The sequence below is a fragment of the Martes martes genome (genome assembly GCF_963455335.1).
Source record: "Martes martes genome assembly, chromosome: 2".
Lineage (NCBI taxonomy): Eukaryota > Metazoa > Chordata > Mammalia > Carnivora > Mustelidae > Martes > Martes martes.
Window position 1 is genome coordinate 76,230,839 of NC_137889.1, and position 16,616 is coordinate 76,247,454.

The 16,616-nt window shown below is 41.1% G+C and overlaps 1 protein-coding gene across 4 annotated transcripts in view; it reads left to right on the forward strand.

Moving 5' to 3' along the window:
* Positions 1–15,458, forward strand: part of MARCHF1 (membrane associated ring-CH-type finger 1) — a gene marked incomplete at both ends in the record, with an annotated part of 451,661 nt that extends 436,203 nt beyond the window's left edge. For all 4 annotated transcript variants that reach the window (XM_080797423.1, XM_080797422.1, XM_080797424.1 and 1 more), the window contains 2 exons: positions 2,880–3,027; positions 15,160–15,458. In XM_080797423.1, coding sequence (XP_080653549.1) covers positions 2,880–3,027; positions 15,160–15,458 — 447 coding nt within the window. The remainder of the gene's footprint in view (positions 1–2,879; positions 3,028–15,159) is intronic.
* Between the last annotated feature and the right edge of the window lie 1,158 nt (positions 15,459–16,616).

The following is a 16,616-nucleotide window of genomic DNA, read 5'->3' on the forward strand; positions in this document are numbered from 1 at the left end:
AGGAGAGTCTAGTGTCTGGAAGCAGAAGGAGTCCTTACAAATGGCTTGGTCCAGCCCTGTCAGCCCCATGGATATTTCTTTCTCTGAGGCTCATTACACTTGAAGAATGTGTTTCAGCCACTTCGTCAAAATGCTCCTTAGATCAAAGAAGACACAATTCTTAAGGTTCTTTTTCAAGCCAGTTTTGCAAATGACTGTTGATTTGGTCTGGATATTCTGTTTACTGAAAGTATTTTCATCCCCTTGGAACATTTGGGAAATTTGAATGTGTAAAGCCACTTTTCTGCACCATCCTGCATTTTTTATTGACTATAAGGTATTTCACAAAAGTTATTAAATCACAAAATGCTATTGCCAAATGATAATATTCTATTTTATAATTATATAGGCTATTCAGATGAATGTGACAACGGATGGATGACAGAATAGAATTTCAAAAATCAATCTTTCACAAAACTGGAGCGAACTTAGGATAAAAGCTAACATACACATACTAAAATCTTCTCAGTTTAATGCTGGTTAATTAAAAACAGATCCTAGGTTGAAGCACCTGGTTTTCCCGGAGCTGCATTACCAAGATTTCTCCATTATTTATTTGGAATAATATACAAAATATAGTTTAAGGGGGAAAAAGTACAAGATGAAGTGTAAAATTTTTAGTTGGCTCTAAGAGCCCCTTACAAGGAAAACTGTGTTGACGACGAGCCAGTAGGAGGGGAATGGATGGTGTTTGGAAATGAAACATTTATTTCTCTAAAGTGTTTCCCAAACTTTCCGGAGCATGATGATCAGGCATTAAGTACTGTACCTTCTTACTAATGAAATTATAGGATGTTAATTGTCAGGCTGGAAGGGAAGTTAGGAAGTATTCATTTAATTCTTTCATCAGGAATTGCATTTGACAGCAAGTAGCTGAGTCCTGAGAAACAATGGCTCAATCAAGGCAGAGCTTTATTTTCCTCCCATATAAATGGGCATCTAGAAATGAAATGTGGCTTGTTGGACTGAGGTCTCCCCAGTTCTCAAGACTTTTCCTTGAGGTTGCAAGGTGGCTGTTGGGACTCCCACCATTAATTATAAATTCCAGGTAACAAAGAAGACAAAATGAAGGGAAGGAAGAAGGGGCAGCTCCTGTGTCTGGAAGACAAAAACTCAATACCCCAGTAGATAGCCGTCTCATCTCATTGGTGGAAACCAGTCATTGCCCACCTCTACCGGGGAAGGTTGGAAAGCAGCTTCTAGCTGGGCAAGATGCCAGTCCTCACAGAATGAGTCTGTTGGTAAATGAAAAAGGGAAGAATGTATCCTCCTCCCAAACCTCTCCATCACAACCTATGCCACAATCTGCCACTTGCGGAGATGAGGAAACTGACCCAGAGAAGTTAAGCAATTTCACTCATGTCTCCAAGTGGGTGACACAGCCAGGACTTACAGAGCAGTAACATATGCCCTCTTGCCTTTGGCTGAGTTGGGCATGGAATTATATGTGGGAGCCCTGGGAAAGGAATAGGGTCCTCTGAAGTTCTAAAGATTTTGCTTTAGCGAGAGCATAATAAGAATGGAAAATAGGATGATTTCTTAAAAGTTTGGCACATCGGTTCACCTCCAATAAGATCACAGGGATTTGATTTTTCTTTAGAAATAGTACAAAGAGCCATTAAAAAAAAAACTGAAATCTTGCCATTTGCAATGACATGGATGGAACTAGAGGGTATTATGCTAAACGAAATAAGTTAATCAGAGAAAGACAATTATCATATGATCTCAGAATTTGAGAAACAAGACAAAGGATCATAGGGGAAGGGAGGGAAAAATGAAACAAGATGAAACCAGAGAGGGAGTCAAACCATTAAGAAACTCTTAATCTCAGGAAACAAACTGAGTGTTGCTGGGGGGTTGCAGGGGAGAGATGGGGTGGCTGGGTTATGGACATCAGGGAGGGTATGTGCTATGCTGAGCGCTATGAATTGTGTAAGCCTGATGAATCACAGACCTGTACCCCTGAAACAAATAATACATTATATGGTAATTGAAAAAAGAAAGAAACAGTGCAAAGAAAACTAAAGACACAATTCCTAACACAGAAATGAAATGATACAGTAGCTGTCAAGGCATTCAGATTTTGAGAGTGTGTTTCTCCAAAGTAAATAATGGACACATTCCTTCATGTAAACCTGAACTTGACACTGTAAAAATTGTGGCCCTCTTCTGTCCCTGGAGGGAGCAGCCCTCTACTTTCTGAGGAGTGTTTGACTAAGGGATAGTGATTTTGAGAGTAATAGTAGCAGCAAATCAAGACTGTGCTTGAAAGGATGATTTTTCTCCCATTGCCCAGATGATAAAATGTGTTCTCTAGGACAAGGGCTGTGAGCAGATGGTAACTTTCTCTCACAGATATTATTCAGCCATTCAAACACTTGTTAATGTATATGTTCAAGAATGCAACACTGTATCTAGTTAAGTTTTCATCCAAGAAGATTCTATTTATTACTACTTATAATCTAGTACCACAAGGAAGTGATATGCAGAAACCTGAAAGGAAATGTTTTCTAAAAATTGTCCAACTGTAAAACTATCTCATCTGTGTCACAAACAAGGAAACTACAGGCTAGTGAAACAGAAATTACCTGATTTAATTTGTTTGAAGAACAGGAAGATATTTGTTTTCATTTTAATATATATTCAAGTTATATATAACTTCAGGGGTTATGATTCCATACCTTTGCCACACAAAAGACTTACTTGAATGTTGTCATGTGGTGTGAAATTGTGGATATTTTATGTTTTTCCTCCATTCATGGTGTATGTCTGGGATATAAATGGGGAGCAAAATTCCCTAGCTAGAAACTCAGTGTTGTGTGATTCATTTATGATTGCAGTGGGAGAAACTACAGATGACCACGAGCGAAAGGAGGAAAATATTCTGCTCTGTCACATTCCACGTAATCGCGATCACCTGTGTGGTTTGGTCTTTGTATGTATTAATAGATCGGACAGCAGAGGAAATCAAGCAAGGCAACGATAATGGTAAGAGCACGTCTCGTTTCCTCTTTCTCCTCTTGGATGATCTGATGACACCAGAGGTGGGTGGGGATCCTATTTCCCTGTCGGGTCTTCAAGTGTGATACACCAGCAAAAAACAGCACTAGCAATTGTCTTCTCCAATTATGTTATAAATACTCGGATCAGATATCTAGGGTTCCCCAGCTGAGAGACAAGATTTATCAAGTCCAATAAACCTCAGTAGGGACAAATATAGAGATGTCATCCATCACTTCAGGCTTTTCAGGAGCTAAGGATCCTGTTCCGCCTGATGTGAAAAGACAAACAGTTGTGAAATTGGAAGGTTTTTTTTCATTTTATTTAATTCACCATAGTTGTTGCTTCTTTTAAAACATGAGTAAGATGGTACTCTGGTAGAGAAGGTGTTGTAGTTTATTAATTAGTACCATATAATTTGATTGAGTAGATTAACACTATTGTTTGAAATTTAAGCCATGCTGAGTTAAATTGTGAAGGATGATGTCAAATCTGCAGAGAAAGCCATTTAAAAATCGTTAAGACAGATTCTAACATCTGAAATGGATAGGTTCTTTGAAATAGAGGGGAAAAGAGGTGGTTTATCTTTACTTTTGGTACTCAGCTCATTTCTCATCAGGCTCTATCCGCTTCTGCGTGTGGCCTAAATCAAAGCTGGTTTAAAAAAAAAAAAAAAAGTGAGAAAAATTACCCGAACCATCCCCGCCATTCACCCTGAAAAAAAAAATCCCACAATATTAGGCCAACTGGTAAATTAAAAAAAAGAAATTGTTCCGATGCTAATACTGTAAGTTTATAGTGTTCTAAAGATGTCTATGTGCCACCCTCAAAAAGAAAAAAAAAAAAAGAAAGAAACTGAAAGAAAGTAAAAGACAGGGAAAAGGGGAGACGAAATGAGGGAAAGAAAGAGGGAAAAGAATATCAATAGGGAAAGTTTTGTTATTCTGCATTTCTTTGTCTGGATTCAGTAACAGAAGGGACGGATGGTCCATTCTTACGCTTGCCCGCATGGTGGCAGCAGTGAGCAGCGGCAAGTGCTCTCCGAGGCGCTGGAGAAGCCCCATGGGATGAAGGGACTGTGAGGACCTGTCCCGTCGGATGCGCGGGGACGTGGTTTATGTAGTTTAAATGTGTGTGGGGTGGCGGGGAGGGGGACGTTTGTATGGGCGCGCGCGCGCTGTGGCGGGGGGCGGGGGGAGGTGGAGGATGGACCTGCAGTTCTCGCTCTGTCCTGAATGAGAATAAAAGCTAGAAAAACAGGTGCGGGAGGTTTTGTTGTTTTTCAGTTCAATATTACATTGACATCTACAATTTTAGACCGTTTACAACTACATTCTACATTATTCCTGAGATACTGGATTAAAAAATGTCTGTTACATCCCTATTAATAAGTTCCCTGAGGATACGACCCCCCTCCCCTTTTTATCTAACCCAAGTCCCTATAGTTACAGGTACGGCCCCAAGCTAAGTAACAGAAAGTGTGCCATACACACAGCAGTCGTGTATGTATAGGAAAACAAAGATGCGCCCCACCCCCATCCCCACCTCGGCACACCCAGAGTAGGATCTTAGGCCTCAAGAGCAAGGGCAGATCTGGCAGCCAGAGGCTTCATATCTTTAGAGGTCTGGTTTAGAGTTCAGTGTTTGAGAATCCTAAATCCGCCGGTGTAGCCTTGCCTTCTGTGGTCTGGCGGTACCAGCCTGCAGAGCTCCCCATGGTCTCTTCTAGCCACATGCAGGGGAGGGAACATTAAAGGCACCTGTCCTAGACATAACAAGAAGCAATCTTGTGTCCTTCATATGTAGACAGTTCCAAACCTCTCTCTCTCACATTCACTTACTCAATCCCACCTCTGAGACATGTGAGTGAATAGGATCATTCATCCTGCAGTGAACATGACTATCTCAGCTTCAGCCATCAGAGTCTCCAGAACCCAAGAAACCCATGAACCCAAGCTTCCTTCCATTTATCTCATTCTACCTGCTCATTCTCTCGCCCTCTGGATACCCACGCCTTCAGTTGTCATTTCCATGCTGGTAACCAAGCCACACATTTATCTCCAGCTCATACTGCACTCCACCCAGATCATGCATCTACCTCCTGAACCTCTCCATTTAAAGGTCTTCCAAGGGACACCTGGGTGGCTCAGTCGTTAAGCATCTGCCTTCGACTCAGGTCCTGATCCCAGGGTTCTGGGATCGGGCTCCCTGCTCTGCGGGAAGCCTGTTCTCCCTCTCCCACTCCCCCTGCTTGTGTTCCCTCTCTTGCTGTCTCTCTCTGTCAAATAAATAAATAAAATCTTTAAATTTTTTTTTAAATAAATAAGGGTCTTCCAAGCACCCCAAACTTAGTGGGTCCAAACTCATTATCTACTGCCACTGACCACCCTAACACCTGTGAGAGAAGCATTACTACCACCTGTTACCAAATCCAGTCAGGTTTTCATTCCTCATCTCCCTCTCCCCTGCTTCCACCCTCAATCAGTCACCAGATCCTATTATTCTACCTCGTAGGCCTCTGGAATCTGTCCATGTCTCTCCTTTCCCACTGCTCTCATCCTTTTGCAAACTCTCCTATCTTTTACTTGAAAACTGCAACAGCTTCTTTACTGGACTTTCTCCATTTCTGCCCACCTTTAACCCAAGCTCAATAATGTACTCATGGCAAATTTACAAAAATTTACACATCTCATTACATCCTATACCTAGTCATTACTCTTAAAATACATCCCAAATTCTTCAGTGGGACTGTACTGTCCCCACCCCACCCCGCCATGACCTGGTTGTAGCCATTTATTGTGAACATTCCGTCAGCCCTGCAGATCTATGTCTGGACCCTTGCTCAGTTTTTCCCTCTGAATGAAACCTTTCCTCCATCTTCTGTCCACCACACACTCAGTGTTTCCATGTTCTCACACACCTTCCTAACCCCCAACAGCCTTTGCAGTTTACCTCAAATATCACTCCTTCTGGGACACCTGGTTCGGCTCCCTCAGCTAGAATAATTGGTACTACCACAGTGGTTCTCAAAATGTAGTCCCTGGGACCCACGGCATCCACATCACCTGGGCACTTGTTAGAAATGGAAATTCTTGGCCTCTCCACACCCCAGACTTAGTGGATCAGAAATTCTGAGGATGGAGCCCAGCAATTTGTGCTTAAGAAGCAAAGAGGTGATTCTGATGTCCTCTAAGTGTTGAGAACCATGTGCTCACCCAGCATCCTACACTTGCCCTGCCCCACCCCAATGACTCCATTTTTGACTGCATATTTGAATTACTGAAAGTTTCTAGACCCTACAAAGCCTGAATCTCATCCCCAGAGATTTAGCTGTAATTATCCCTTATGTCATTCTTTTTCAGACATGTTACGAAGCTCTGCCCTACCAGGGAACTTACCACACACCATTGTAGTTGCTCATTTAATTGTAAATCTCCGGACAACAATAGACTGAGCTCAGAGCAGGCCCCGCAGTGTCTGTCTTGCTCATCACCAGCACATCTGGTGAACACTGCACCAAGGGTACCAGTCAACTTTGTAGAAGGAATGATGAAGTGTGAATGCCTCAAACCCACACTTTCCTACCTTTTATCTTTCTTTAGGATTTTTCTTCAAAATGTTTTTGCTTTTTCCTTTCTCAAGGATGGATGCAGGATTTCAGACCAGAGTCTCCCAATGAATTGTCACTCAGGGCCCTCAGTCAGATTTCCCAAAAGAAGAGCTTGAATGATAATCAAAGGTCGGCTTTATATATAGTCAAGGGTCAGCTTTCTATTGTACACCTTCCAAAATTATTTTCAGTTTCTTAACAGCAAGAGAAAATGAGATAACTTTTGTCTTCAAAAGCTCTTCAGGGCTTTTGAATTAAGAAGGAAGGTATTTATCAGGAAGCAGTGTCCATGACTACCCCTCCAGAACCACTGGTCAGGAGGACAGCTCCTAACTCCGGTGATTTCCAATGGAAACTACAGTGACTTCCGCAAAGGGAATCATCTGTCCTTATGTCCAAGTTGTATTTAAAACCTGACTTCCCAAAGCTCACATTTCATGGGTTGTGTGGGCATCTCTATCAGTTGGGATTATGTTCAACTCCCTTTGGCACTTTGGGACCGTGAGGGCTGAGGCTGAATTTACTTTTAAAATTTGAAAAAGCTGCTTAATTTAAAAGTCAAAATATTTTAAATCTGCCTTGAAAACCTTCAGAAACACTTGAAGAAGAACAAATTGTCCTCCTTTAACCCAAATTGAGGTTGAATATAAAACAGCAAAATTTTCTGTATTTGTAACAACAATAGTGGAGAGAAAAAAAATTCTTCATCCATTTTTAATGGTTGTTCTTTTAAACTAAATAAGCCTGCTTCCCCGACAGCTCTTTCACTTTTCTTTAAAACTTTTTGAAAGAACTTATTTATTTATTTGACAGACAAAGATCACAAGTAGGCAGAGAGGCAGGCAGAGAGCCTGGGCATGGGGCTTGATCCCAGGACCCTGAGATCATGAACTGAGCCAAAGGCAGAGGCTTAACCCACTGAGCCCCTCAGATGCCCTGCTCTTTTACTTTTCAATCACCTGTAACGACAAAGAAATTAAAAATAAAAAATCAGAGTCTCGGTATTTAAAACTTTAACACCCTGGATTACCCATCGCCAACTCTAATTTGGGAGAGCAATCCTCCCCCTGCCTTATCTTTACATACTCTACAAAAATGCTCCAGTATAGTATTTGGGTGTTGGGAAAAAAAAAAAAAAACACAAAAACACAGACCAGGAAAACACAACCGTTTATACTGGTAGAGAGACTATAGGTGCAGATCAGTTTTTAATGGAAGTACAGCTGGCAGAATATGTTTAAGATGTACAGCAGAGTGATCAGACAGTTCTGTGATTTCAAAATGCTCGCACACTTAAGGGCAGTTACCATCTGTCACCATACAAAGCTATTACTGACCTGTAGTAATCCCTGTGCTGTGCTTGTCATCCCCGTGACTTACTTGTAAGTGGGACTTGATGCCTCCCCCTCACCGGCTCCCACTTTCCTCCCGCCCCTCCCCTCTGGCAACCACAGTTTGTTCTCTGTATTCATCAGTCTATTTCTGGCTTTTGTTTGTTTTGTTTTGTTTTTTAGATTCCACATATAAGTGAAATCCTATGGCAGGTGCAGATTCTAGCATTGCCCCAGGACTATTTAAATGCATACACCGCAAGGGACTCACACAACAATTTTTTTTTTCATATGACTGACTCACTTGTGAGTCTCTGCTTATCTCCAGGGCAAGGGCCTTGCTTCGTTATTCAGGGAGCATTTAGTATTGCTAGAGGTTCAGAGAACTGCTGCTAGCTCTGGCTGACCCCAGCAGATGAGGACTATGGCTGGTGCCATATTCTTTCACTGTTAACATCTGCTTCGAGGAGGTCTTCAAAATCACTTCCCAGCAATTCATACAATGTGTTCCTTTGAGCCTCGCTGGTTAAACATTCCTTTTTATATGTAATTATATGTGCTGTTACTGTTAAGCCACATATGATAAACACTGACTTGAGCTCCTTGTCAGAAGGCCAGGGTCTAGTTCTGCCTTGGTCACGGACCACTTACCTTGAATGAAATAACCACTCTGACACTCAAATTTCTCATTTGTAAACCTAAGTTGGACTGAATACCCTTCAAAGGTTCTTTCTGAGTCATTTTTTAAAGACACCAAGAACTTGACCTTGCATCAAATAAACTGAAACACTGTGTTTATACAAACACTGCACATATATATTTGCATCATTTAAATATATTTATATATTTTTGTTATATATATATTCATATTTATATATATTTATGTATTTGTATCTTTACTCACGGTGAATATTACCATTAAAACAAGTTAAGGAACATGTTACAAATATGTGAAACAGTTGTTTGTTTGTTTTTTAATAATTTATGCAACCAAAGAGAAGCAACCAGGACAAAAGGAGAAAACCACCCCCCACCCAGCCCTACCACTCACACACTCCCTTACACAAACACATTTTACAACTCTGCATAACCTAAACACCCAGCCAAAAATATCCCAACTTACCGATGAGATGCATTTTCTAAATATATATTGTCCCTGCAGCTGTTAAATGAGACAGGTTCTCTTCTGCTGCTTAAGTCTTTTTAGACACAGCACACTCCCGGTGCCCCCAGTTACATGATGTGCTACAGAAGATAGGCAGAATACTCTGAGAATCCCAATTTAAAAGCTGGAGGAGAGTGTAGAGATCACTGTTTTAAAGATGAGGAAGTAATTTGCCTCATCTGCAGCTTTACTATAAACACCCACCTGGGAGCTTATGGTTTACCCAATTTGACTTAAAGAGAACACAAAGAAAGAAGATGTTACAGGTGACTTTGCATGTGTTCCCCCAGTGGAGAGAGTTGGGAAATATATTTTCTGAGAAACAATATAGCTAGACAGTAAATGAGTTTGAGTCAAAAGTAGATCTATCCCAGTTTACAAATCATTGTTCTTGTAGTCTGAAAGTGTGGCATCCATATTCCCTAATAAATAATACACACAGTTCCACTTCAACATTTCAGGACCTTTTCGTTGATTTTCAGTGAGATTTCCGAGCTTTTCTCTGTGAAGGGAATTACCAGCTGGGAAGGATGCCCAGCGCCACAGGGTGAGGAGCTGTAGTGCAGACTGAATGCCGTGGCCTGTGTGGCAGCTGATGGGACGTTCTTCTCCCCTGGTTCTGGAGATTTTCATTGCCTGGAGTCCAGATGGGACATCCAAAGGTTGAAGCCCGTCCAAGTCGGAAAGGTCTTAGTTATAGGCACCAGGGAATGCTTTGCTCTTGATCTACAACTCAGAGCAGCCAAAGGTATGTAACATTTAAGTCACTCAGATAGCAACAATAACCTGCATTTACACAGCACCTTCTATGTCAAGAACTATTCATTTAGTCCACTACTAACAGCCTACTGAGGTAAATACTACCATTACCTTCATTTTTAACTCATCAGTTATCTTGTGCCGTATCACGAACTATCCCCAAACTTACTGACCTCAAACCACACACATGTATTGCAGTCCGAATTCTGCAGGCAGGCTGGACGTTTCTCCTGGCCAGGGCCTGCCTGGCTGCTCTCCGAGGGTTCACCTCTGTGTCTGCCAACAGCTGGCACATGGGCTGGCTGCTGTATCATCAGCAGGGCCTCCTCTACCGGTCTCGCAGTGGGCAGGCTGTTGGCCGGATGATACAAGTAACTGAGCTGTGTTTTTCATCGCACAAGACTTGGTGGTCCTGCCTTCTTCGCATGGCTCTCAGTGTTTAAAAAAGTAGCAAGAGAGCAAACCACACACACAAGGGGAACAACTGGGAAGTGTCTGATATGTTGTATTTGCTATTGTCCTACTGGCCCAAACAAGTCATGTGTGTCCACAGCCAGAGTCAAGGAGAGAGGGGATGGGGACCAAAGGACCCAGTTACAGGAAGGCAAGAGCTAAATGGGAGTATTTCTGAACAAGCTGCCAACGATGAGCAAACTGAGACCAAAGAGAATACCAGATAACAGGCTCTCGATACTTCGAGGAAATAAAACAGCTATCTGAATTAGGATGAGGATGTAAAGACTGAAGTGGCTGATTGTTAGGCATAAAACCCATAATCCTCGGGACCCCTGGGTGGTTCAGTCTGTTGAGCATCTGACTCTTGAACTCAGCTCAGGTCTTGCTCTCAGAATTGTGGTGAGTTCGACTCCCATGTTGGTCTATTTAAAACAAACAAACAAAGGCCATAATCCTCAAGAATGAGTGGTGATTTTACACAGGAAAAGTCTTTGAGAAGCCATTAACTGTAATAAAGGATATCCTGTTGGGGTTCGGTCTGCAAAGAAATTGAGTAAAAGTTTCAATTATTTGGGATATGGGTATTTCTTAGTCAGGAAGGAGGGGGCTTCTGGGAATGAACATGAAGAAATAGTGATTGTAAAGGAGTTAAAAGACAGTTAATCAATAAGCTATAGTCTCAGGTTCCTGAGGGGGAAATGCCCTTAAATAGTCCCAACCCATATCTCCTCACCCGATCCCAATGGAAACTGCAATGAGGAATATCTGGAAGAATTTTTTTATGTGAAAAAACAATTTACAGGGGTGCCTGGGTGGGTCAGTGGGTTAAAGCCTCTGCCTTCGGCTCAGGTCATGATCCTGGGGTCCTGGGATCGAGCCCCACATCGGGCTCTCTGCTCTGCAGGAAGCCTGCTTCCCCCTCTGTATCTCTGCCTGCCTCTCTGCCTGCTGTGATCTCTGTCTGTCAAATAAACAAATAAAATCTTTAAAAAAAATTTACAAATTGCACTCTTTCATTAATTTTTATTTTTTATTCAAATTCTAGAAATAGTTACTTTATCTGGTATCCCCAAGTTTTCCTCTCTGGCTTCTTAGAAAAATCTTGCACAGATTCAGAATCCCAAGAGCCTATGATGAGCTGAAAGCTGCATTTGCTTTTCTTTGCCTAACATAGTTTTACTTGCTCTTTAAATATAAACTTCCCTACAAACTGAGGGCTGATTTCTGGGGCTCCGGCAGCAGTGCACATTCAGGCAGATGTAATGTGGCATTTTGATTCATCTAACTCTACTTTATGAAGTCTTCAATCTCATATCAAATCTACAGGTCAAATCTACAGACCCATCTTAAGCCTTTCACAGAAAACCTATTAGCATACTGATTGTCTAGGGACAACATGGAAGATAGTGCAGCCCTCCAGGACCACATCGCATACACGCAATTATAGAAAGGAGGTCTGGAAGAATTTAATCATATGTTGAAACTGCTTGAAAATTTAGTGCCCATTCATGTAGGACTGGCATGACAATATGAACAGTGAATGAGTCAAATTTATCTATTATGAGGGACAAGAGAAGACTTCCATTTCCCTAGAAAATGGTTGTGGACAAGGATGCCTGGGTGGCTCAGTTGCTTAAGCGCCTGCGTTCGGCTCAGCGTCCTGGGAATCCTGGGATCGAGGCCTGTGTTGGGCTTCCTGCTCAGTGGGGAGTCTGTTTCTCTCTCTTCCTCTGCCTGCCACTCCCCCTACTTGTGCTCTCTCTCTCTCTGACAAATAAATACAATCTGGAAGGAAAGAAGGAAGGAAGAAAAATGGTTGTGGGCAGAAAACCTACTGCTCTAGGCTCCTTCAATTCCCGCCCAAGAATTTCTAAGCGGTGTTTCCCATTAATGTTTAGGAGGAAGCGATGCAGATAGTTAATTCCCAAACTTACAGAAACTCCTGAAGAAAGATCCCAAGCACAAAGAAAGAAGTGCATACAGTCCTTGGGTTTTAGAGAAATGAACAGATGGGAGAATGGCTTCAATTTGGATTTTCCAAATTGCTCTTCCAACCTGGGCCAGTATAAACACCTTTGTGCTCTTGGCATTTCCAAGTTCAGGTTGCAACTTCAAATATGTATCAGTGAGGACAAAGAACTCCTTCTTTACACAAAGGATCCGCAAGGATCCTTTGCCTTCTCTTTCCCACCACCCTTCCTTATTGTGTACATTCCTTCTTCTGTACAGAAGACAACATAGAACTAGTCCAACAAGGTTGAGTATGAACACAATTTGCTGATTCTCAATAATAAGGAAGTAAACATATCTTACCAATGGAAACACTCTCAGAAATCCACTTAGCCCCATGTGTTCGCATCTCTTCTCATGGCATCCTTATAGTGAGTTTTCCAAGGTAAAATCTTATACCTGCTCAATAATATCTTTATAGAAAACAAAAGTCTTGCCCACTTAGTCAGAGGCAAAGAGAAAGATCAGACTGTCTCTGAGAGAAGATGGTCGTGTGAAAAATGGGTTTGCACCCAAATAGCTTCTGGATGTGGGGTGGGGAGATACTCCATACTCTAAACTTTGTTCAGAATATATCTATGGGAATATATGGAGGGCTTTGACTTCCCAAACATATGAAGGAAGAATGACTAGGGGAGAAGAAATCGACTCAGAGAACGTTGTGAAAGAAAGTGGAAGGATCAGACTGAAGGACCAGACTGTCTTCCAGAAATGACAGAGAAAATGGCTAGTTACTCCTGGCCCAGATTCTCAGGTATATTCTGGATTCTCATCACAATTTCAGCAAGGAGAGGTAAGGCAAGAGTCGAGTCTTCAGATCATCCACCCATGAAACATAGCTTCGTGGACAAGTGAAGAAAGGTTGGCACCTCCAGTTATATTGAAGAGACTGAGGCAAAGCAATCCAACTTGGAACTTCAAAAGCTTTCTTTCAGCCTTGAAATAGCTACTGAGCAAGGGACTGTGGAAAACAGAGACCAACCGGACATAAATTCCGTGCTTCTCAAGATCATGGGGTAGCAAAGCAAAAATAACTGGTTAGAAAGTTAACTCATGCCGTAGGTGGAAGAAATAACTTGAAACTGGAAAAGCGGTAAAATTTATTTCCAGCGGGAAAATGTTCCTGAGCTGGGTTTTGTGGGACAGGTAGACCTGTAGAAACAAGGAAGCAAAACCACAGGGAAGAAATATCATGGACAAAGCCACGGAAATGGAAAACCTCCAGGCACTTACTGAGAACGGCCGGTAGTGTGACTTAGCAGACCGAGGGGAAAGTTAGATGTAATGCGTGGATACATCTCCCCCCAAAATGGAAAATAAAGTACATGTTTTCTCCAGCTTTCAACTACTGATCAAGAGAGTAACCAAGAACAAAAATCCTTCTAAATTTGGAGAATTCCAAGATACCTAATTTGCATATTGAATCCTCCCTGAAAATATCCTAATAAAGAAGCTTAAGTGATTATCTTCCCCAAGAATTCTCAACCTCAGCACTACTGACATTTTGGACTGGGTAATTCTTTGTTGGGGAGTGCTGTCCTACACACTGCAGGATGTTTACACAGCATCCCTGGCATCTATTTACTAAAAGTCAGTAGCACCCGAGCCCAATACAAGGTGTAACAATAACCAATATCTCCAGACATTACCACATGTCCCCTGGGGAAAAACCAGTGATCTACCCTGACAACCATGACCCTTGGGAATCACAAGTCTACCCTGAGTCTGTATGTGAGATGATCGTTCTTGTGTAAGTGGAACTGAGGAAGGAGCTAAACAAGCCCTAGTATCTGTTTTCTTACAGAAGCTTAAAGCAAATACAGCTGTTACAAAATATAGGTGGGACATTTCCTAGAACTCTATTCATTGTTACAAGGAAAAGTAAATAAAACCCAAAGTAGAATCATAAGACTTTGAAAAATTGGGATTTCTAACCAACACTTCCCGGTCCAATATACTGAACCGAGCCTTTCACAGGAATGGAGACAGCCATCCTCCACGCCATCTTGGTGTTGGCAAGAGATGAACTCTTGACAATCGTGTATTTAACATTCCTAGTTATGTGTGGCCTAAATATTGTTAGAGTTACAGAAACTCTTGTGCAAGTTTTAAAAATTGTGAGAGCCAATTTCTAGTTATGATGGTACAAATTAAGAGAAAACATTGATATCCGAGAAAGTGGTGGTTCTCAGTGACAAAAAGACTTATGAAACAAAAATGACTGAAGTACTACATTTTATGCACATCTTTAATTCTTTCTCTCTGGTGAGATGTGGCAGCTTCCTTCTTTCATTTTCTTTTTCCCTTTAATTTTAAAGGGAATGAGGGTGGGGAGGGGCATCTGTATGTACAATCCTACAGAAGTACCTATTACTTTACCTTCTTAAAAGGATTTAAAACTCATTCTTTCACTTAGTATGTTCACTATCTTTCCTTAAAGATTTAGCTCTAAGGAATAAATGTCAAAGTAAGTATCAAAAGTCCAATATCATTTGATAACCATGGTAGGTACTTGATGCTACAAAAAAAAAAGTTCATTATAGTAATAGGTACAGAGTTTCTTCATGTACAATTTTTTTCCTTTTTTTTATGTACAATTTTAACAGTGTGTTTTAGAGTTTAAAGCAATTAAGCAAGTCGGGTTATAATTTTTACTGCCTGTTAACAATACATTCCTTATCCACAAAAGTTAGCAGGCAGGCATGGTCTTTTGAAGGAGTCATAGAAAAAAATTACCAAACCCATTGATAATGACTTGGTGGTAACATTCTCTCTTTTTTACTTCAAAGGTGTCCTTGAATGGCCATTTTGGACAAAACTCGTTGTGGTGGCTATCGGCTTCACGGGAGGTCTTGTCTTCATGTATGTACAGTGTAAAGTCTACGTTCAGTTATGGCGCAGGCTGAAGGCTTACAATCGAGTGATCTTTGTGCAAAATTGCCCAGACACTGCCAAAAAGCAGGAGAAGAACTTCTCGTGTAACGTAAACACGGACATCAAGGATGCCGTGGTAGTGCCTGTATCACAAACGGGTACCAATTCACTGCCATCTGCAGAGGGCGGCCCCCCGGAGGTTATACCAGTGTGACAGGACCAGTGGGGAGTTTCTTCACTGAAGAATATCTTTCTAGCCCTTAGCCACTACACATGACAGAAGTGATCCTGAAGTATTCACTCTCTTTATCTTCTCTTTCTCCAACTGACTCATTTTTCCTTACTTGGCTCAAGGGGACCAAAAGACCACCAAATGACCAGGATACCATGAAGCAGTCCAAAGTGTGATACGGAAATGTGAAGTTTGTTAGAGAGTGATTTCTAAGACAATTAAGAACCAATGGAGCAAGGAATGCTCTTAGGCAGTGACGAAAGCCTAAATGGACCCACGTCTTCATAGGAGCAGGATCGAGTTTAAGAATACAGACTTGAATTGCAATGTGTATTTCTTCTAAGGCCTCGTAACGTTAACTATCTCATCTGGAAATAAGAAACATACTTGGTTTTAAGCTTGAATTTGTCTGCATTGTCCCTAAGTCATATCAGAAGCAAACCTGGAGGATGCATATTTTGATATTCATACTTTGACAGCTAACAGATTTTTATGGCTATAGTGGAGTCCAGTTGTTTTAACAGGTGCATGTTTTTAAAATAGATGCAATACACATTTGAAGGTGTTAATACTTAGAACTACGTTCAAATCATGAACAGAAGATTTGCAGTTTTGGGGTGTAATTAATGCTGTTAAATACCCACAAAAGCTGAAATCAACTATCAGGTCCTATATTTTATCTGGTCCCCATAAAACAGTGTTGTCCAACAGAAATGTAATGTGAGCCCACAAATGCAGGCCACATCCATACATTTAAAATGATCCAGTAGCCCCATCAGAAAAAGTAAATATAAGTAAGCGAAATTAATTTTTACATTTCACTTAATGCTATATAACAAATTATTTCAATGTCCTGAATATTAAAAATTAAGATATTTCACATCCTTTTTCATGAACCAAGATTCAAAATCCAGTATGTATTTTATCTTTATGGTATATCTTCATTTGAATTAATCATATTGTTTAGCACAGCCCTAAAATTAGAAGCACAGCCTCTGCTTCATTTAACAGTTGAATATTTCAAAACAGCAGCTCAATTCATTCTTTTATTCCAAGGCTCACAAATGTTATAGTTTTAAAAGCACTAAATTAATTAGTTAAAATTTTAATTAATTAAAAGCACTAAATGTTATCAAATGA